Raw genomic sequence first — 21,892 nt, 5'->3', positions numbered from 1 at the left:
CCCTTTCTCCAGTATAGTAACATTGAAAGTCCTTGCCATGGCTTACAGGGCCATCACATTGCCCAACTCCCAAGTCCTATGGGTGGCATACAGCATGAAGGGTACCAGTTGTGCTGGGGAGGGGAGTTTGAATGTAGGTCCTCACATGCCCTAGGTCACCAGCTCTCCCAGCTGCTCCTTCTCACAACAGACTGGCCACCCCTCTCATTGTTGCTCACCTACCAAGCACAGTCTCACCCAGAACCTTTGTATTGATGCAGCTTCTGCTCCAGGATCTCTCTCCACCAAATATGTTTGTCCATGTGACTGGTGTTTAAGTCCTTCTTGAGTAGATGCTGCATAAGTGGAAGGCTCTAGCTTTTGAGGGCTTGGCAATGATAAACAGAAGTAAGCACGAGTAGTAAATGACCACTATTTCACAGACTCCTCCCGCACTCAAGTTACTTTGTATTTCCCAACTTATGAAAGTATTGTAGCTTTTGAAATCACAGCCTGTTTACTGCCATTTTTTTTTCCTGCTTTCAGTGCCTAGGAATCTTGTGGGGTGGTGGGCTGTGAAAAGAACCAGGGCCTGGGAGCAGAGCTGAACTCCTGCCATCCTTCTGGGGTTCCAAGCTCATGTTCGACCAAGCACCCAGCTGCTTCTCATAGCCCACCACCCCACAGAATCTTAACCTTAATATAAGTTAACTATAAACATATTATTATATATTATATAATATGTAAATATATAATATATAATATAATAAAATATAAATTATCCTTAATGTAAGTTAAACATGATAAAGTGGGCTTTTTCTCTATTTTTCTGCTCCTTCTATCCCTCTCTCCCTCTTCAGGAGATTGCAAACACTTCTTCCTATTTGCTAAGAACATGTTCTATCACTAACCTAACCCCCAGCTGTTAGAAATGCATTCTTAAAGTTAGAAATGAATGAATCCAGTCAACTACTTTTTTTATGTGAGCCTTCCTAGCCCTTCAAAGAGAGGCACCAGATGCAAACTATCATGTTGCATGACTACAGTCGTTTGCCTATATAGAGGATTTTTTTTGGCACTCTGTTATGTGTCTAGGGAGCTAGAAAAGTGTCTAGTTATAAGGGAGGTTTGATTTAGCGAGAAAGACAATAGATCAGGCAACGCATGACATTTAGTGTTCAGAGAGGACATCTAAACTGGCTTGGGAGTCCAGGAAGTCTCTTTGGTAGAATGTTCCTTAGCTGGAACTTGAGGTGTATAGTGTGCAGAAAATTGGCCTCAAGGATATCTATATCCTAACTCATGCATTCGATGGACTCCTTCCATGACAAAAAGGAAGTGAGACTGGATGGAATTATAGCTGCTAATTAGCTGACCTTAAAATGAGATTGTTCTATTTCTGGGTGGAACTCATACAAACACAAGAGTCCTTAAGAGGATGGGGCAGAAGAGAAGGCAAGGGTATGATTTGAGGTTTTTATTTCTCTATTGCTGGATTCTTAAACCCTGAAATGGGGCAGTCACCAGAAGCTGAAAAGCTCAAGGAAGTCAATTCTTTCCAGAATGTCCCATGGGAAGACAGCCTAATTTTAGCCAGCCACACCCATGTTAGCTGTCTGGACTCGAGAATGGCAAGATGACAGCTATGTGGGGCTTGAAGCTATGTGGGGGTCTTTGTTACAGTGTTTGGGAAGCATTGGATTTCTTGACATGCCTCTGACATGAAAGAATGGGCTACCTTAGGATCATGACAGCATCAGCTAATACACTTGAGAGGCCAGGGATCCTCCACAGAGAAAATATCTGCCAGGTAGTCCCCCGACTGTTTTCCTTGAGCTGTGTAGATGCTCACCTATGCCCATGACTTGTTTATAATGGCTCATCACGGATGACAGTCACAGGTAAGGTGGCCCAGAGATGTTCTAGGGCCAGAGCCACTAGTGACCCTTCTCATCTGTCATGTCTTGGTGGGGAGTAGGTGGGGGAGACTATAGCCATATGCAGGTGGTAATTTCAACCTCTACTGCTTTGTCGCCCAAGACCCTGTGCAGAGGAGCGGGCCGGACCTGGGACAGTGTCAACTGTTAATGAATGATGCTTACCTCCAAAATTAATAAGCTTTCTAGTCCTTAGGAAAATTCACTCAACTGCAGTCTCCAGGATGACTAATTGACAGAACTGGTAAATTAATCAAAAATGGAAATGAAGATGGAAGAAGGGGGAAGGGATTCTATTTTTACTTGGATGTGGGGCTTGTCTGCTCTGCAGTTAATTGCTGCTAAATTTGAATGGGGTAGACATCGTGCATGTGTGCGTGCGTGCGTGCGTGCGTGCGTGTGTGTGTGTGTGTGTGTGTGTGTGTGTGTGTGTGTGTGTGTGTAGCAAGGCTGTTTGGCTTTTCTCCAGGTGGGGTGTGTGTCTCTGTGTGTTGGTAATCCTATTATCAGGAAAAAAAAAAAGCATTTTAATAAAGGGCTTTGTTTCTCTAACCTAACCAAGCTCGCCTGCAGTAAACAGTGTTAATTATACCCCAGATCGATACTGAGCCCCCTTTGGAAGCTTTAGGATGAATCACAGCTGCAGTTAGAGTTGATGCCTTTGGACACATTCCATTAGGGGCCTGGGAAAGGAGACACAGGTTTATTAGGGCAGCTAGTGGCTTACAGAACCTGGGCTTGTCAATTAAGTTTGGAGATGAGAGATGAGAGTAGATTTAACACTTAACACTGACTTAACACTGCAGCCAGAAATGGCAAGGGTAGAGTATAGGACCGATGTGGGTTGCATAAATGGCCGACCCACAAGTTAACATTCTGGATACAAGAAAACAATCATGTATATTTCTCTGCCAAATACACAGGAGATCAGTGAATTCTCTGGGAAGTAGACAGACATAGGTTTGAATCTGACTCTAGCCCTGGAACCTGGGGCAAGTTTATTCACCTATATGTGTTATCTATAAACTGGAGCACTAATACCAGTCTGCATGGGAATTAAATACGACACAGAAGATTCCAAAACAAATAACAAATCCTCCTGCATGCCTTCCACCTTTGGAGGAAAATAAAGTTTCTGATTTGTGTTTTTGGGTTGGGCATTAAACTTCGCTCTGTTTTCATGGCTGTTTTCTAAATGAGGCTACTCACTAAAACATTTCAGGGTTTAAGGCCTAAAGTACTGTCATCTTTATTTCCTCAATACAAAAGACCTGATGGCCCATGTGAGACACATTTACATGCCCTCTGGGACTGGAGGCTGAATAGAAAGTCTGCTTTGGTGGCATCTGAAGGAAGGAATTCCTGTAGGTTTGATTTGGGTTGCAGTCTTGTCCTTCTGAAAGGTTATACTTGGGAAAAAAAACCCACAGAAGGAAAACTTGCTGGTGAAGTCATTCAAGGGGATTGGTGCTGTGAGCCCCCTTACTGTAGAGAGGTACCCTGGCTCCTTCTTCAGGACCTCCATGACTAGCTGGCTTTCCTTTAAGTCCACAATGCAAGCCAATCCTTCCCAATAGGGTGGGATCACCAGAGGCAGGCAGAATGGATGCAAGTATCCCCAAACCACAGTGGAGTAAAGATTCAGGTGAAAGACCTAATTCATATCTGTAGGGTGATGTGATGTAGGCATCACATGACTAATTTTACTCAGCAGTTGACACTACAAAATGTCAGGCAGTACAGTATACTTTTCCTTTTTTTTTTTTTTTTTTTTTTTAATAGTGAAAGGCTGTCACAAGACCAAATCTCATGATCACATCCCCAGTGTCATCTTTAATGGCATCACAGAAGTATTTGATACATCGGTCCTAATATCTTTTTATCATTTTCCATGCTTTGCTTACACATTTTGATTTTCTCTCACCCTAAGAAGCTCATCTCCTACCCTCTTCTCTGTACCCCATTGTTAAGTGTTGACATTCCTTTGGCCTTGGTCCCAGGTCTCCACTCTTCTCTGCCCACAGGATGTCTTAGTAGAATCCTTTTGTTCCACTGCTTGAAATACCATAATATGTGCATGAGTTCTCAACTTTATACTTGTAGGGTAATGTCTTCCCAAGACTCCACATTAATGTATCTAGTTGATTATTAGACTTCTTTAATTGGATGACTCATAGCCATGCCTATCTGGAGACAGATGAAGAAGCAGGCTTCTTTCTACAGCAAACTAATTCCTTCTTCAGCCTCCTCACTTCAGTATCCTTCCACTGCACCATCAGCCAGACCAATACATGACTTTAAATTTCCCCTTCCCTCTATCTCATCACTTTAAATATTTCAACAAGCCTTCACAGCCTTACTATGAAGTAGACCACACCTGTGTCTCTTCCTTGGTCAGAGTGTCTATTAATTCTCCTGAGACAATGGAAAGAGTCCCTCAATTGGTTCTTTGCTCCCAGGCTGGCTGCCCCATTTTTGTGAAATCTCCTAAAGCTATAAACACATTCCAGCATAATGGTGCTTTCTCTCTGAAGTGCGTGCATGCGCACATGTTTAATTGGTATGGGGGCACATGCATATGTATACACATGTGTGAAGTCAGAGGTTGATGATGGATATCTTCCTCTCCACATTTTATATTGAGGCAGGATCTCTCAATGGACCTAGAGTCCATGGATTCAGCCAGTCTAGCTGGCTAACATGTTCTGGAGTTCTGAGGGTTGGGATTACAGGAAGGGTACCATGCTTGCCAAGCATTAACATGGGTGCTGAATATCTGAAGTCCAGTTCTCATGCATAAGGGGCAGGCACTTTACCCAGTGAGCCATCTCTACAGCTCCAGCCAAGTCTTTCTTCATGCTAGGATACATTCTGAGAAATCACTGTATGTGCTTTTGTTGGGCAACACACAAACAAATGATGAATGTCAGTAGGCAATATAAATTTAGAGGATCCTATCAGTGACCAAAATGACCTTATTCAGCACAAGACTATATTCAATTTCCTGCTAGTGGCTCCTTAATCCCACTTGGACAGAATTCCATGGGCTTTTCCCAGGTTACACAAAATATGGCTCATAGCTCACTTTTTTTTTGCCTTCTTTAATAATTTTGCTTTCTGCATAGTCATCCCTATTCTCTGGCCCTTGGTTTGTTCTTCAAACACAGGTATTCCTGAGTAGGACCCTCACCATCACTGGATCCTCCCAATAATTTACCTCTAGCACAGAGGCTTTCCTTCACAGCACCCCGTAAAAACAGCTCCACCCCAGGTATTCTGACCCTATATTATTTCCTATTGCTTGCAACACTGACTAAAAATTCATCACTTATCTATATTTTGAATGTACTTGTTCCCTTGCCCCATGGAATGTCACCTTCTGGATTGCAAATTCCAGAAGATGTTTAAAAAATCTTAAGTTATGTAAGTGAGTCGTGGTCTGGTGAAGTAGAACAGAGACATGGACTGAATTTAGAATATACATGCCTCCCTGGAATGGCCTGTTCAGCTTCTGGGACATGGATCCCTTGTAGCAGGAATATGATGCTTTCCCCCAGGTGGTAAGAGTGGAAAGGGAGTCACAGGTCTCGCACAGCCCCTACACAAAATGAGCATACAGTATGGCCCTTATCAGGAGGAGTGAGAAGATGGATAGAGAAACAAAAGGCCAGATCGCTAAGAAGCCAGTGAATTGCACAGATGTGGATCAAACCATAGCCATATTTGTTTCTATAGACTCTATATCAGTTTTTCTCTTTTCTGGTTGAGCAATGATGGTGGGTGTCTCACAGGGTAGGCATCAGTGGACCCACACTTGTGTATTTGGCTTGATTCCTGGATGTTGTAAAACATCAGAGGTCAGCTATGATGATGGTGGATGATGTTACAACTTCTCCAGCTATTGCTGCCTCTCCTCCTGGTTTTACTCTTAAAATAAGACATACACAGTAGGAAAAAGAGGGAGAGGAAGTGGGAGAGAGGGAGAGGAAAAGGGAGGGTAGAGGGGGAGGAGAGGGGAGAGAAAGAGTCTTTATCTTGCATCATGTTTATGTGTCAGATACTATTCTGAGGCCTCATGTGTGTTTGTTTCTGCATTTAATCCTCCGAGTACCTACAAGGCAGATATGATCACTGGCTACTTTCTGCATGTGAGTGAACTGAGGCAGAGAAATATAACCTTCTCAAGATCGCTCAGTTTGGCTATTGTAACATAGGCTGATAGTGGTCTTCCTTGTACTTCTTAGTCCAGTCTCTTGAGTTCACTCACTGCTGTCTGGAAGGAAGGAGTAAAACTTTCTTGGGCCATGTGTGTAGGGGACACGTGTGTATGGAGGCTGGACTCCACACTGCCTGTCACACCTCCTACACCTGTGATGGCCACTTTGGGGGTATGTAGGGATTGTCACTTTCTCCTGCAGACCCCATACTGGAGTTAAGGTATCCTGGGTACTCTCCTTTACTCACGGACTCTTGTAATGCCCGAGCTGCCCCATGTTGGGCGGCCAAATTGTAATGGCCCGCTCTGTTCCGCAGGTCTAGGTCTAGCGAGAGAGAGTGTGGGGCAAGCAATGTGAAGAATGGAGACAAGACAGAGGTTCTGATCAAGTCTCAAGTCTCGTTTATTGTGTCTCTCTCTCTCTTTCATTGTCTCTCTCATTGTCTCCTGTATTCTTCTCTTGTCTCCTCTCCTATTGAAGGGAAATCTGGGGTATTTATAGGCTTTTGCCACATGTCTTGTAGGCGCGTGGATATCACATGCCTTACAGGTGTGGATATGACGTAAGCCTTACAGGCGTCTATAGAGTGGATAGCATGTGTACCGTGTGCCTTGTAGGCTTGGATACCACGTGCGCCTTACAGGCATGTATGGTGTGGATAGCACGTGAATCACATGCCTTGCAGGCATGGATACCACGTGCGCCTTGTAGCTGGGGGCAGTAACCAGCAAAACAAAATATGTGGGATATCAGAGTGTGCTTCAGCTGTTGTAGGCTGTTGAAAAACAAGTCTCACGTCAGGGTATATGGCTTGAGATGGCTGCAAAGCTGATAGCCGCTTTCTGCTAAAAGTCGGCTCCCAACAGACTCTCTAACTTATACAGGTACAGCTACCACCGAGGGCCGATCTAGAAAACAGGCTCACATCCCATGTCTTCTGACATCCTTCCTTGCAGGCAGTCTCTTACAGTCTCTGGGCATAGCCTCACAGTGCTGCATTGTAGCATTATAGCCTGCTGAGCTCTTCATGGGCAACTCACTTGTTCTAGTCTTCAAGTGTGTGCACTTGAACGTAACTTCTCTATATCCCTTCAAAGCACCTCATTCCTGCTTTTGGATTTCTTCGCTTCTTTCCTTTTTTAATTTGCAAATTTAACTTTCACTTTTAAATAAATATATTAAAGACATTTTGAAACAAAAATGCTTTATAATTTACTATCAACGTTTCTGCTTTTAAAAATATCTATGCTGCTAGCATGATTTGACTTATTAAGGACTAAACTCAAACTCTACTTATTAGCACTGAAGGGCGACTTTTGAGTAGGCAGTAGACTTCTTAGCTTAGAACCTCTGAAAGAAGTCAAAATCCTCTTTAGAGAAAAACGGCTTCAGCACCATGGAAAGTTCCCAGGTGCCCAGGCAACGGCAGTGTTTCAGTGTACAGTAGACCTGCTTGGTTGGTTCTGTCACCACACAGCCCTTACAAAGAGCCTCACTTACTGTGCTCACTCTGTATGAAGACTGTGTGGGCCTCGTGTTTGTCACCTTTTTCTGTCCTTACTGCCTGGAGGGAAAGTAATGGCTTGCAGGAAGGAACAAGACCAGGACAGATGGCTCCTGGCCTGCACACTTGCAGAATTCCTCATCTCTCTTCCTGTAAGGGCTGAATTTTGCCACCTCAACTAACATGCAGAGGTCCTATCTTGTTCCCAAGCCTCAGAATGTGACTGTTTTGGGAGATTGGGGCTTAAAAAATGTGATCACATGTACATGACATCACTAGGTGAACACTAATCCAAGACAACTCTTATAAAGAAGGGGTGTTTTACACACAGATGCACACAGGAAAGAGGATGTGAACACATAGAGAGAAAGACGGGTTTCTTCAAGTGAAGGAGAGAAGCATGTGCCCAGTCCAGCCAACCCTGCCAGCTGCTACCTTTCTGAGAATTATGAGACAGGAGTCCGTGAGATGGCTCAGCTGGAAAGAATGATGCTGCACAGGCCTGAAAACTTGCACTTGATCCCAGAGTCCACATAAAGACACTGGACACAGAAGCACACATCTGTAATCCCAGAATTTCTATGGGAAAATGTGAGGCCAAGATGGGAGGAATTGGCCAGGAGTTTGCAGGACAGCTAGACTGGAGTATACAGTGTGGCAGAAGCAACAGGAGAGGCCCTGTCACAAAAGGAGAAAGAAGGAGAAAATGGTCTTCTGAAACTTGTCCTTCACACAAGCTTAACGTTTAAATTAACAGGATGCATAAAGATGTGGCGATGTATGTTCACATTCACGCACATGACCCATATTAAATAGAATTTTAAAACTGAAAACAGAATTGAGAGACAGTAACATTTTGCTAAGTCACTCAGTTAAGGTACTTTGTTAAAAACAGCCTCAATAAGTGAATACACTTCCTCTCACAGTCTTTGGACCATCCACCCATCTCTTTCCCACAAGTGCTCAGTCTCACACCTGGCATATGGCAATTGAGGATCACAGTGGAATAGTGTTTCAGGTGGAGGAAGAACTTATGTAAAAACCCTGAGGCAGGAAGAGGCTAAAGATGTTGGAAGTCCTGGAAGCAGGTTAGGGTGGTCAGGATTCCTGGAGCTTACAGGGTGGAGATGGGGACAAGAGGTGACCCCTGCAGATGCTGGAAAAGAGTTCAGACTTTAACTCTTTTTGTTTTAGGCTGGTGTTTGAATCACCTGCCCAGTTTCTTTACATACTCCCCAACACATGAGTGTGGAAATAGAGAAGGCAGGATCCAGCCCAGCAGAGTGTTGCTGCCTTCAGCATCCTTTGTTTCAGGCACCTCAGACTACAAATGCAAACACTTCACCACCGCCAGAAGGGATAGGAAAAATAAATCAGAAAATAGAAAGGGAGAGGACAAATCATCCCTTCCAACCCCTGCTGAGCATGCAGAGTGAGGGACATATGGAAATTAATATATTCGGCTCTGATAACACGGTTTTCCTCGGTGTTTTGATTAAATGCTGACGGTTATTAAATACCCTCTTTCTCCGTGTGCTTCCCCGAAAGCCGATGTTGCTTTTCATTTTGAACTCCGATGAACTGCCGTGCCGTGCACACACCTCAGCCAACTGCAGGCTGGCATTGGAGGAGGATGGAGAAAATCCTGGCAGGAGCTGGGGCTGGGTGGCTTTGGAACAAAGGGAGGTGTGCCCTGAAGAAGGTCCATCTTTTGGCCCAGTCAGGAAAAGGAATCTATTTCTTTTTAATTAGGTTAAGAGACTGGTGCCTTGCAATGCATAGCTGGTCTGGTCTGGGGTACGTAGTGGGCAGGCTTGATGATGAAGGCTCACTTTCAGACCACTCACTAGCTCCAGGGTCTCTCTAGGGACTGTCCTCTGGACTTTGATCTTGGGGTGTATGGCATCAGTGCTGGAGGGAGGAGCAGACCCTGGGGGCTCCTGGGTGTGTGTCCTTACAGACTTTCTGCCTCTGTGTGCATAGAAGACACTTCCCTATACTCCTCTCTCCTTGGCCTTTACATTGCAGATGAGGAGCCATTGCTTTGTAAGATCTCCATGATGAAAACACACAGCACAACACGCTGCTGTTTCATGCCCCTCAGCCCACCGGCAATGCTCTGTTTGTTTGTGATTCTCTAATGGAGGCAGGTGTCTTTACTCTTCAGCATGCTTAATTTTCTCTGTCAACTTGACTGGTCACCGGTGCTCACATACTTGGTCTGACATTTGGTGTTTCTGCAAGGGTGTTTTGGGATACGTTTAACATTTAAATTAATAGACTGAATAAATATTGACCTCTTAATGGGTGATGAGACTCAGCCAATCAGGCGAAGGCTTGATTGGAAGAAAGCTGGTTCTCTTGTGAGTGACAGAGCCTTTTATCACCTGACTGCTTTGGGGTTAGGATGATTTTTACACCTTTGTAGTTGGATTGAGATGCTTGGATCTTCAGCCTGGTGGCCTGTGGCATGGAAGAGCATCCCCTCTCCAAGAACTTTAGCTTGCTGACTTCAGATCTCAGGATTCAATCATTCAATCTTCACACGTGGGTCAGTTCCTTATAATAAATCTCTGTATGCACACCACCCATCCTTTCTCATCCTCTGCAGGACCCTGACTAATACAGTTAGCTCTAAGACACAGGCTAAAAGTTAACTTTTAGTTAACTAAAAGCCCAGGCTAAAGTTAACGCACCGTGTGAGAACATTAGGGCTTCTTGGGGCCCCTCTGGGATATCTCTAGGTGAGTGGTGCTCTCTCTGGGATATCTCTAGGTGAGTGGTACTCTCCCTGGGATGTCTCTAGGTGAGTGGTACTCTCTCTGAGATATTTCTAGATGACTGGTACTCTCTCTGAGATATTTCTAGGTGACTGGTACTCTCTCTGAGATATCTCTAGGTGAGTGGTACTCTCTCTGAGATATCTCTAGGTGAGTGGTACTCTCTCTGGGATATCTCTAGGTGAGTGGTACTCTCTCAGGGATATCTCTAAGTGAGTAGTACTCTCTTTGGGATATCTCTAGGTCAGTGGTACTTCCACCTTGTTCCATATTCACTTACCAGAGAGAACCTGTCCTTCGAGGCAGTTCATGTTACACTAGGCAGGTCCCAAACTGAACACAAGTGCTTCATGCCCAGTATGACTTCCAGTAGCCCCCATTCCACAAGCCATTCATGTCGATCACTGGCCGTGTCTCCCTTTCCCTCTCCCTTTCCCTAACCCTGGATCTACTACTTCCTCCCACTCTCCTTAGCCCATCCCAGTGGTTCTCAACCTGTGGGTCATAACCACTTTCAGGATCACATATCAGATATTTACATTACTATTCATAACAGTAGCAAACTTAGTTGTGAAGTAGCATCAGAGATAATTTTACAGTCGGGGCTCAGCACAGCATGAAGAACCGTATTGAAGGACTGCAGTGTTAAAGGACAGGAAGGCTGGGAACCATTGTCCAATCCCTTCTTCACCTCCTTAGTGTCTTCATTACTCTTATAATTCAGACCAGCTCACCGTATTCAGTCAGCCACTGCTGGCAAGGATTCCTCCGCACCTGCATGCTTTACACTCGAACACCGGGCTTCCCCTTCTCAGAACATTAAATGTGGGGCAGACTCCCAAATTAGCTTAACACTTGTGATTTCTTCAATCCCAGTGTTAAGTGAGGCAGAACCCTTCTAGAACCCCCCCCTCCAAAAAAATGTCAGAGGCCAGGACACCTCACCCCCCATGGCCCTTGTGCTGATACTCACACTTGGTGTGCCTGTCACACAGCGCGGATGCACGCATGTCACACAGCCGGATTGTCCCCTTGCTGCTGCTGTATACAAAGGTGTTGCAGTGGTGGGGGTGGAACTCGGCTGCTGTGATCACCTCTGTGAGCTCCTCCATGTTGGCTGGCTTGATGTCCACGATATCTGGCACAGACGAGTCAAGGAAGGACGAGGAGATGGGGGCAGAACTTGGGGCATTAGCAGCTTTTGCTACGAATGCTATGCAAGCCTTTACTACACACAGGGGGATCTCATTGGCAGGCTGCTGGCAGAAGAGCAGGCAGCAGTGATTGCTGTCAGCTGGGGATCAGAGGATTTAAGAAAAGGGATTGTTTGGTAGTCAGAGGTAGAATTAGAATTTAGGTTTGAGTTGGGTGTGGTGGTTCATGACTCTTATTAGGAAACACAGGAAGCTGAGGCAGGAGGACTGCTGCAAGTTCAAGTTCAGCCTGGGCCATGCTGTGAAACCCTGTCTCAAGGAACTTTCATTTCCTGGTTCCTCCTCTCAGTTTCATCTTCTGTGGCATGTAGAAGACAAACTGAGTCTTGCCCATGGGATCACTCAAGAGTGTTTGCCACTCTATAGTGACAGCTAAGGAGCCAGCTAGGCCCACTTTAGCCAGACTATTCAATTTGAATTCTTACTGGGATTCCTGGGCTGATAAATTTCACCTGGAGCAGGCTTCAAATCTTTCCCCGTGAACTGTCTGTATAACAGCAGCAGCTGATTGATGAGGGTTTATTAAAGGCCTCTCAGTGCGCATATCCTGAACTTTTCTCATTTGATCATTAACACTAACACTGAATAACACCCTTTACACCCATTTTCAGGGGTGGAAGCTCTGAGAACAATCGAGACATTTTCTAAGTGACATGGCTAATAGGCTGGGGAGATTCTCAGCAGGTGAAGGTGCTTGTTGCCATGCCTGATGACCTTAGTTTGATCGTTGGGACCCACATGCTAGAAGGAGACAACCAACTTCCACAAGCTGTCTTCTGACTTCCACATATGGGCTAAGGAACACATTTCACCTACTTACATACACACACACACACACACACACACACACACACACACACACCATCAACCACAGCTAGTGGTTGACAATGACAATACCGGGTCTTCACTCTAGGTGCAAAGCCCAGGAGGTTTCACAAAGTCCAGTTTCCCTCCTTTAAGATATTCAGGCTGTCTGGTCCCCATAAGCTGTGATTTGCTAAGGCTGAGGGTTTGCGTAGGAGCTTAAGTATTAGAAAAAAATCATCTACATGCCATGAGGAGTTGGAGATTATGTAGAATATACTCAGTTTTAGCTTCCGGGTTCCTACCTTCTCAGCATTTTCCTTTGCCATAAAAAATTGTGTGTGTATATAATATTCATATCATATATACACATATGTACATATGTTCATATGTACATATATACTTTCTTGTATATCAGGATGAAAGATTTAGACTTTTGTTTATAAAATCAATTCAGTGGAAATAAAAACAAAATCTTTCCAAAGGCTATTCATCAGAAGTGAAGGAACTGGCTTGTATATGCCCTGATGTACCAAAAGTTTGAGAGGCTCCATCCTGGAGCTGAGGTTCAGTCTGGGGACCAGCTGCACTTTGTCATGTGGATGATGGGCACGGCAAAGCTGAACGAGGAGGCTTGTATTCCCCTGACTCCAATACTCATACGCCACCCTTGGGATGTTTGCTACCTTTGTGCATCACCAGGGTTTTTGTTTTTTTAGCTTACCATATTGTTCTTTAGCCCATCTTTATTTTTTATGTAAAATATGATTTGTTTTTTTTTCTTGTCTTTTTTTATTGGATATTTTATTTACACCTCAGATGCCATCCCCTTTCCCCATTATCCTCCCCCCTTAGAAAACTTCTATCCCATGCCCCCTTTTCCCTTTTGCATTTCTACACTTTTTAAAAATGTTAATCAAAGGCTTTATAAATTTGGTAATGCTCAATCAGAGGTGTAACCCAATACCCAACCTAGATATATCAACCATCCTTGACTGGTAGAGACACACGAACATCTGCCTCCCTGTCCCCCCCCCCTTTCTCTCTCTCATCACCCAGCTTCTCCTCTCCTTCTTCTCCTCCTCTCCTTACTCATTCTCTTCCTCCCACCTTAGCTCCCCCTACATACCACCCTTCCTGTTAAAATAAAACTTTTCTCTCAAAATACAATTAGAGAATAATTATGCCAATTTGTATCAGTGAGGTACAAGATAGTCCTAATACCCAGTCCATCATTTTGTTGACTAACCAGAACCTCTGTCATCTCTCCTAACTAAAACACTTAGTTCTGAACCTGGCTTTTTCCTTGTTAGCCCATCTTTAAATTGCATGGCTTTTTCATCTCACCTAAGCATTAAGGCAACATTCCCCAAATTACGGGTTTAATTGCTTTCATGAACACAAACACATAGTGAGTAAAATGAGATGTACGGTCCAGGAATTATATAGATGGAGGCGACATGCTTATGCGTTGAGCTCAAGTAGCACCAATCAGGTAGCCACACAGTAACAAATGTGGACACATTCTAGCAAGTACCACCTAGGATCCTGCTACATCTGTTGGCACATACGATTTGCTACAATGACTTTGCACCAGGCTGTGGCGCTTCCTATTTGGTTATGTCTTAGGCACCCCATTGTGTTCTTTCTAAAATTAGCCTGTGCTAACATTGTCTGTTGGCACACTTTCATCTACGAAAACCAGATGCAAAGATGACTTGGTTGCATGGGGCACATGCGTTCCTGGGTTCATGCAACACTACCTCTCAATTCGGCTTCTGCATTTGGGGTATACACCTGGAGCACAAACAGAAACAGCCTGGGATGGGGCTGTAGGCTGCATGCAGCTCTAATGTGCTTTCTGGTGGCTGACCTGTGCCTAAGGCTTGGTGGTTATGGCATTGGGTAGGGCAAGCAGAAGTTCCTATGGGCTGCTGTCAGATTCCATCAGAAAGTCCCTGCATACGCTACAGTGCTGGCAAGCATGTTTTTCTTTTCTCAAAGTAAGGAGAGAAAAATCTGGTGTCAGCTTTCTCTGCTTCTACCAGTATAGCTCAGCAAACAAGCAGAACTGGAAGAGGTCTTCGCTGTGTGGGAGAGTGAGGTGATATAGACACAGTTATTTTTTTTTTTTCTACCTAAAAATAAAGTCCCCAAGTCAGAAGATGTGAAAACAAAGAGCCTAAGCGTATCTGCCTCCAGGAGTATCCTCCCACCACCAAAGATATCTTCCTGGAGCAGCGCCCAGTGGATCTGCCCCCTGTCTAGTGTTTCTAGATCCATCCTGCCTCCCACCCACTTTCATCTGAAGCCACTTGATTCTTCTCCAAGGTCTGAGTCTCCCTCCTGATCACAGAGCTTGGGTTTGACTCAGGATCTGCCAAGGGAAGACACCATGATTCTCTCTCATTTTAGCATGACCACAAATAGTTGGTGTCTACCAAGTGTTGAGCCTTCCTGGATGCCATGTCTTACAGTCCCATCTGTCCTTCATTTCAGACAGATGGAGGTGGGGCCATTAATAGCCCTAATTTACAGCTGGGGAAATAGATTGAAATGAGGTGGCTTTTTTTTTTTTTTTTTTTTTTCCTTTCTAATCAGGAAAAACTTCTGTGTCTTAAATTTGTTCTTTGCTGTTTTCATCCATGTATTCATCCTGATTATTCTTGACTTCACCTTCCCTTGTCCCCCTTCTTCTCGGGTCAACCCCTCATTTATTCTATAAGTTCCTTTTCTATATTCATATGCTTTTTTTGTTTGTTTGTTTGTTTTTCAGACCCAAGGAACTTAAGCAGGAGCATCGGTGTGACTGTGGCTGTACATCATTTATTTATTTTAAATCTGTCAAAGTACACAAAGGACATGTTGGTGGAGTTGATTTTCTTCTCCCACTGTGTGAGTCCTGGGGATTGAACACAGGTTGTCAGTCTTGGTGGCAAGAGATTTTACTTGCTGAGACATCTCGCTGACCTCCGAGATAAATTTCTTACGGTCATATGGCTACATAGGGCAAAGCTGGGATTTGCACTCAAGTGTGTGCAAGGATTCCTTACATGCAGCCACACTGTATTATACAAGGAGTGGCCTCACTGGGCCAGGTTCCCTGAGTGGTTTTGCCTGTCACTAGGGAATGAAGACTCGATTACCAGAGAGGGCGCTATCTCCTTCCCACCATGCCCCTGAAAACTTGCCAACTGAAAGACAGTGATGGTATTTTCTAGAATCAGAATTTTTATGTCCTATGATATAATTTTCTTGAACAAAAGTTGGGACAAAAACCTGACAAAGGCTTTCTTGTCCTATTTCCTAAAGGAAGACTTTACTGAATTCTAGAAACACGTGTGAGAGAGTCTAGTTGCCCAAAATTTGATGTCTTCTGAGGAAGACAGGAAGGAAAGCACAATAATGCCCAGAAACCCAGGACATTATTCTCTCAAGTTCCAAAGGGAGATGTGCGACTTCATCCCACATTTCTCCCTGTGTATTGGGATGGAGGTGGAAAGGCACTAAGCAACACAAGGTGCCCTGTGTTACTGGGAAACTGAGTGATGTCTTTGACAGTCAATTTCTCCATGTGATCCTTCTGAGTACTCTATCTAAATTATTTCCCTGTTGTTCCAAAGAACTAAACAGCAAAAGATATCACTGGGCTCGTGACTAATATACAACCCAGACAGCCAACAGATTGCCATTAAATTAACCCTGGGGCCTGATGGATCTGTTCTTTTTGACCCCAACTGCTTAGAGCATTCCTTATTAATGCTAAACCCAGGCAAATTACCTCTGCTAACAAAAGGGGTTAATCTGGCTCTCCAGGGGGACTCTGGAGACAGCTCTGAGGATGAGCAGGGGCACAGCCAGCCCAGCAGCTGTGCTTCATCCTTGCAAGGCAGAAGGCACGAAGGTGAGGGCACCACTGTGCCAGGCAGTTGCCTAAGGCATCCTTGAAAGTAATAATTGAAGACACTGGGAGGTCACCCCTTTAGGGATTTGCTTCAAACAAATAAGCAGCCCAGACCATAAATGACATCAGCAGAAGGATGAGGGGTGGAGAGGATCAGGACGGATGGCAGAGGGAATGGGAGGCCTTTCAAAGTCATTTACACCATCCAAGTTTGGAAGACACAAGCTTTCTAGGACTATCATATCCCTGCTTCCAGCCAGTGGCAAGATTATGAAAGATTGACAGCCACTGAAATAAATATACAGAAACACATGTTAAAGTGAACTTTCAACAAAACTATGTCATTAAATTATTTTTGCAATGAAATGTCAGAGTACGGAAAAGAATATCCACTGTATGCAAAATTCTAATTCTGGGAACATAGTGCAGTTTAAGCCTACACCTGAAAGCTATGAGCTTAAAGGCAGGTGGGCCATGGAGCTGCATGAGATGGTTCCATGAGGGTGCATCTGTGAGTGGTTTTTCTTTGAGCTATCATGCCATTCCCACATCTTCATTGGATGAGGTATTTTACAGTATAATGATATTTAAGACAGAGTTTATGTTTATCATATATTATTTCAGATGAGAAAAATTAGGCACAAAATAGATACTACAGTCTGGTGAGCCAAGAAAAATGATGAACAAGAGCAAGGGAAACAGACAGGAAACACAGTCACACCTTGCAGAGAGAACAGAGGCAGAGTGCATGTCACTTGTATGTGTGTATGTGTGTGAATATATATGTGTGTGTGTATGTATATGTGTGTGTATGTGTGTATATGTGTGTGTGTATGTGTGTGTATATATGTGTATGTGTGTGTATGTGTGTGTGTGTGTGTATGTGTGTGTGTGTGTGTATGTGTGTGTGTGTGTGTATGTGTGTGTAGGTGTGTGTGGGGGGGGCTGTGAGGGTAGAGTACCCAGACTAAATAGAAGAAAAGCCCCTTACAAATTAAGAGTTTGAATTTCTTACTTACCAACCCCTGCTCTCTACTTTTTTTTTTCCCCCAACCTCACAACAAAGGGGCAGACTCGGGCGGCATGAAGTGATTGGTTGTTTAGTTTCATTGTCCAAGATCTCTATAGTGAATATGTTCTTCCAGGAAAACAGCCAGCATGTAAACAACAGGAGCGTCTTTGTTTATAGTCATCCCGGAGAGCAGAGACAGGCTTCTCAGCTCAGTGGGGAGAGTTCAAGACAACACTGAGAGAGACATTGTAATTGTAGCAAACGTGGCTGTGAGAATAGGGTTTGGTTTTTGTCCCATTCCTATGTAGGCCAGAGAACTTGAGAAAGTCAGTTTATCTCTCCAGGGTTCAATGTATTTGCCTTTAAATGAATAGAATCCTATTAACACCCTCTAAGGATTTTAATTATCAGAAGAGGTAATGGAGAAAAATTATTTAAGTCATTTTCATATTAGACAAAATCCTATCTTCTGGAGCAAGTACATGTATCCAAGGAAACCATTTCCACGCAGTGTCTTGGGGTCAAAGTGGCTGTCCACGCGAGCCTCTGATCCATTGTGCTGACACTTCTGATACTGACAGATATTTTCCCCAAGTCCTAGCTAAGCCAGGTGGGGACAAGAGAGTTGAGGAGGATCCTTGAAGGGTCGTTACAGACACAGGCCATGCTACCTTTACTGGGTGAGGTTACCTGATTTCAAAAGCAGCAGAAGTTATTTACATGCTATAGATTCTAAAGCAGAGGTTGTCCTAGTGCTGAGACCCTTTAATACAGTTCCTCATGTTGTGGTAATCCCTAACCATAAAATTATTTCTCTGCTGCTTCATAGCTGTAGTTTTGTTATTACTGTGAATCATAATGTTAATATCTGATGTATGGCCACTGAGGGGGTTGTGACCCACAGGCTGAGAACTGCTGCTATATAAAGTCTGCCAATTATGAAGTGGAGAAATAGTTGCATGTTGGTCTCGGACTCTAACATATTACAGTTGGATTCTCTTTCAGGGACACACATTGCCATGAGATCTTTATTTTCTTACGGTTCAAACTGGATCTTTCGATATTAAGCAGTGATCACAAAGTACTCAATTTTATCAGCCTAAAAAGGACATTGATAAAACATAGATGGTTTCTGAAGCACACTTCAGGGAATATTCATGTTTTAGAAGCTTTAAAAAGCCAATGTGCAAATATCCACGGACTATTTGCCAAGTGCTAGGCTCAGGCTGAGGGGCTGACAGAGATGCATGATGCCATATTAAATCTACAAGGTGCTTCGCAAGATTGGCTGCAACTCTCTTTATGACTAGGGAGCTCTTGAGAGGCCCACAACCGCAGATTCTTCCTGTACACAAGTCAGAAGGCCCCAAATTGTGTTATAGAACATTTCTAATCCAAGAGTCCATTCAGGTACTAACCCTTACTGTCTGCGCATCCTGGAGGACACGTTATTACGTGTTTGATTGTGTTGGCATGGTTGAATATAGATTTACTATAATTTGGAGAGAGGCTGTTAAATTTTAATCCTCCAATACAATCAGTTATAAAATCGCAAATGATCTTAAATATAGAAGCTCATGTATAAAGAAAGGAAGAGTTTCTGGGTACGCATATATACCAGTAATCATGGCTTTCAGGAGGCCAAGGCACTTAGATGCTGAGCTCTGAGCCAGCCTAGGCTATATAGTGAGAACTTGTCTCAATAGAACAGAATAGAATAGAATAGAATAGAATAGAATAGAATAGAATAGAATAGAATAGAATAGAATAGAAAGAAAAGATGAAGAAACTCCAAGAGATATTATACAGCTGTAACATATTTGGTGCTTAATTCAGGCTCCCAAATCATTCCATTTGTCTTTCACCAAAGGTTATGTTTGTCTCTTTCTGTCATACATTTGCTCTGATGACTTTCTGCTATGCTAGATTTGTTAAGCTGGCCTTGGGATTCCCTTTTTCCAGTTTCAGATTAGGCCCAGCTATAAGAAATATTCTCTTCAGAAAGTTGCGGAGACAAAAAGGGAATAAAGTAGCACATACAGACCCAGTTGCTCACCTCGGTGTAGCCATGGAGGGATTTTACAGGTAAAATTAACGAGTCCATAATTAGCTAAATCTACGTTAATAAAAAAAGGAGCACATTTAGAGTGGGTCTGTCTGGAGAGCATCTATTTATTTCTTTATATTTATTTATTTATTCTTGAGACCGGGTTTTTCTATGCAGTCCTGGCTATCTTGTAACTCGCTTTGTAGACAAACTCAGACATTCTCTTGCCTCTGCTTCCCAGATGCTGGGATTGAAGGTGTGCACCACCATGAATGGCCTAGCTGAAGGACACTTACTAGAGACTCCAGGCCTCATCTGGGGACAGGGCTCATTTGGTAGAGTGCCCAATGCACACAAGGACCTACCCCTGCATGATCTAGGAGTGGTGGCATAGGGAGGTAAAGGTAGGAGGATCAGGAGCTCAAGACCATTCTTGGCTATAGAGCATATCTGAGGCCAGCCTGAGTTATAAGAGACCTGTTAAGAGAAAGCCCAGACATTCCGTGAGAGCTGGTGGATCAGTAATTTATGTTGATTGTTCCTCAGCCTTCCCTCCTGATCTTTGCCTGTGACAACCTTTTACTCATGTCTGTGGGCTTCTATCTGCTTGCCATTTTCCACCCCAGACTCCATGTCTTGAATATTGCACTTGCCTGGCCAGCCATACACCTACAAGGCCAACTCACTGACATGGGTCCATCATTAGGGTGCTAATGTCTCCTTCCCAGCTCAAATCTTTTTTTCTGCAATTGCCCCAGTTCTACTTCTCCAAGTGAACCCTGACTATCCCACTCATCTCCCCAGATTACAGGGCCGTGACAAAGGGATGGAGCTGTGCTCCTGATGTCATCTCAGTTTACATAGCAAGTGCTCAGGAATGCTTATGGCTTTTGCTTGACTCATTCTTAGGACTAGTCTAAGCTTCATTTCATTTTCAAGAGCAGAAAACCCATGCAAGGAAAACCTTTCAGGGCTGCTTTCAATAGTGTTCAGGGTGATGTCTCAGCACATGTAGGCTATGTGCTGGGCTTGTCATCAGAGGGATGCTCTTCAGGGTCAGGGATATAGTTCAATGATAAATGATAAAGTATTTACCTAGCATGCATGAAGCTTGATCCCAGCACCAGAAAAAAGAAAAGATGTGATATTATTTTATATGAAATGCCAGCCTAAAATCAATCTGTGCCTCTGCCCCCATGGTGGGATGAAAGAAATCTTAAGAAGCAAGGAGAAGTATGTGTCCGGCATCCATGTCTTCCCCCTCAGGCTTGTCTGACTCTGACCCATGAGTGTAAAGGTAAGCAGCGAGTCCACGGTGCTACCAAGTGTTGTACTAGAAACTAGAAATCAAAGATTTGAGGCTCTGTACATCCTGGATGGGGCAAAGTGACAAACCCACCTTACAAGGATGCTAGGAGCAAGGTAAAAATGTCCAGGTTTTTGTTTCTTTTAGAGGCACCCAGAGACTGATCTTATACAGGGAGTAGCCTCATCTAAGCTTTCCAGCCTTGCTCCAGGGATGGTAGCCTGCTTAGAATCCCTTCTGCTGCAGGCACCTTTGTGTGCACTAGGCAACTATCTCTCCACACCTCTGCCAAATTTAGCAAAAAGTTAGTCTTCCTCTGAATATCTCAATTCAATAATCAGTTCCTCAGAAAAAATTCCTTTATTCCCTGGTCCAAAACACATCTTTAAAAATACATTTGAAGAACTAAATGTTTTTTTTTTTTTTCTTTAAAGAGCTTGTCTCAGTTCACAGTGAAACATTCACTGGGGTTATTATTTGTAGCACGGCAATCTGAAAATGCAATTTTGTTTCTTTTTTTCTTATCTATCATCATCAGGCTTAATGCAGTACCTGGCACAAGACTTGGCTGCAGCGTCTGCACTTTTATATGAAAATTATTAACCTAGAAATGTGCTATTATGGTCCTGATGCATTAAGATAGTTTTGTTCACTTTAAGATAGGACCTGTTATACAGGATGATCTGTCTGGCTTTCGATGGAGGACAGGGTTATGGTCAGGTACCCAAAGGTTGAGGATTAGTACGCTGTTACCTGGTGTTAAATGTGAGACCTCGAGCCTCAGAGACTTTTGTATATATATGCTGATTAGAATATACTAAGCAACATTTTACAATACCATCTGACTCTAGAGACAAAGGAAGAGTCTAGAATTGAGAGTGTGATCCAGGCAATGAATTTGATAGAGCAGAAACCCCTGATCAACTTTCCAGTTTTTTATCTTTTTGACAAGAAGCATGATTTTATCAGCCCTTGTTATACTGATCATTTATCATTTACTTAGTAAGATATTTCTCTAAGCTCTCTTTGTGTCTCTCTCTCTCTCTCTCTCTCTCTCTCTCTCTCTCTCTCTCTCTCTCTGTATTTGTGTATGTGTGTGTGTGAGAGAGACAGACAGACAGACAGACACATACACACACACACACACACACAGAGAGAGAGAGAGAGAGAGAGAGAGAGAGAGAGAGA

The 21,892-nt window shown here is 43.7% G+C and overlaps 1 protein-coding gene across 8 annotated transcripts in view; it reads right to left on the bottom strand.

Moving 5' to 3' along the window:
• Nucleotides 1-21,892, bottom strand: part of Ppp2r2b (protein phosphatase 2 regulatory subunit Bbeta) — a 400,180-nt gene that overhangs the window by 37,074 nt on the left and 341,214 nt on the right. For all 8 annotated transcript variants that reach the window (XM_034518041.2, XM_034518043.2, XM_076912724.1 and 5 more), the window contains one exon: nt 11,391-11,555. In XM_034518041.2, the coding sequence (XP_034373932.1) occupies nt 11,391-11,555 (165 nt within the window). The remainder of the gene's footprint in view (nt 1-11,390; nt 11,556-21,892) is intronic.

Source organism: Arvicanthis niloticus, chromosome 14 (assembly GCF_011762505.2).
Source record: "Arvicanthis niloticus isolate mArvNil1 chromosome 14, mArvNil1.pat.X, whole genome shotgun sequence".
Lineage (NCBI taxonomy): Eukaryota > Metazoa > Chordata > Mammalia > Rodentia > Muridae > Arvicanthis > Arvicanthis niloticus.
This window is presented reverse-complemented; position numbering and strand designations above follow the sequence as displayed.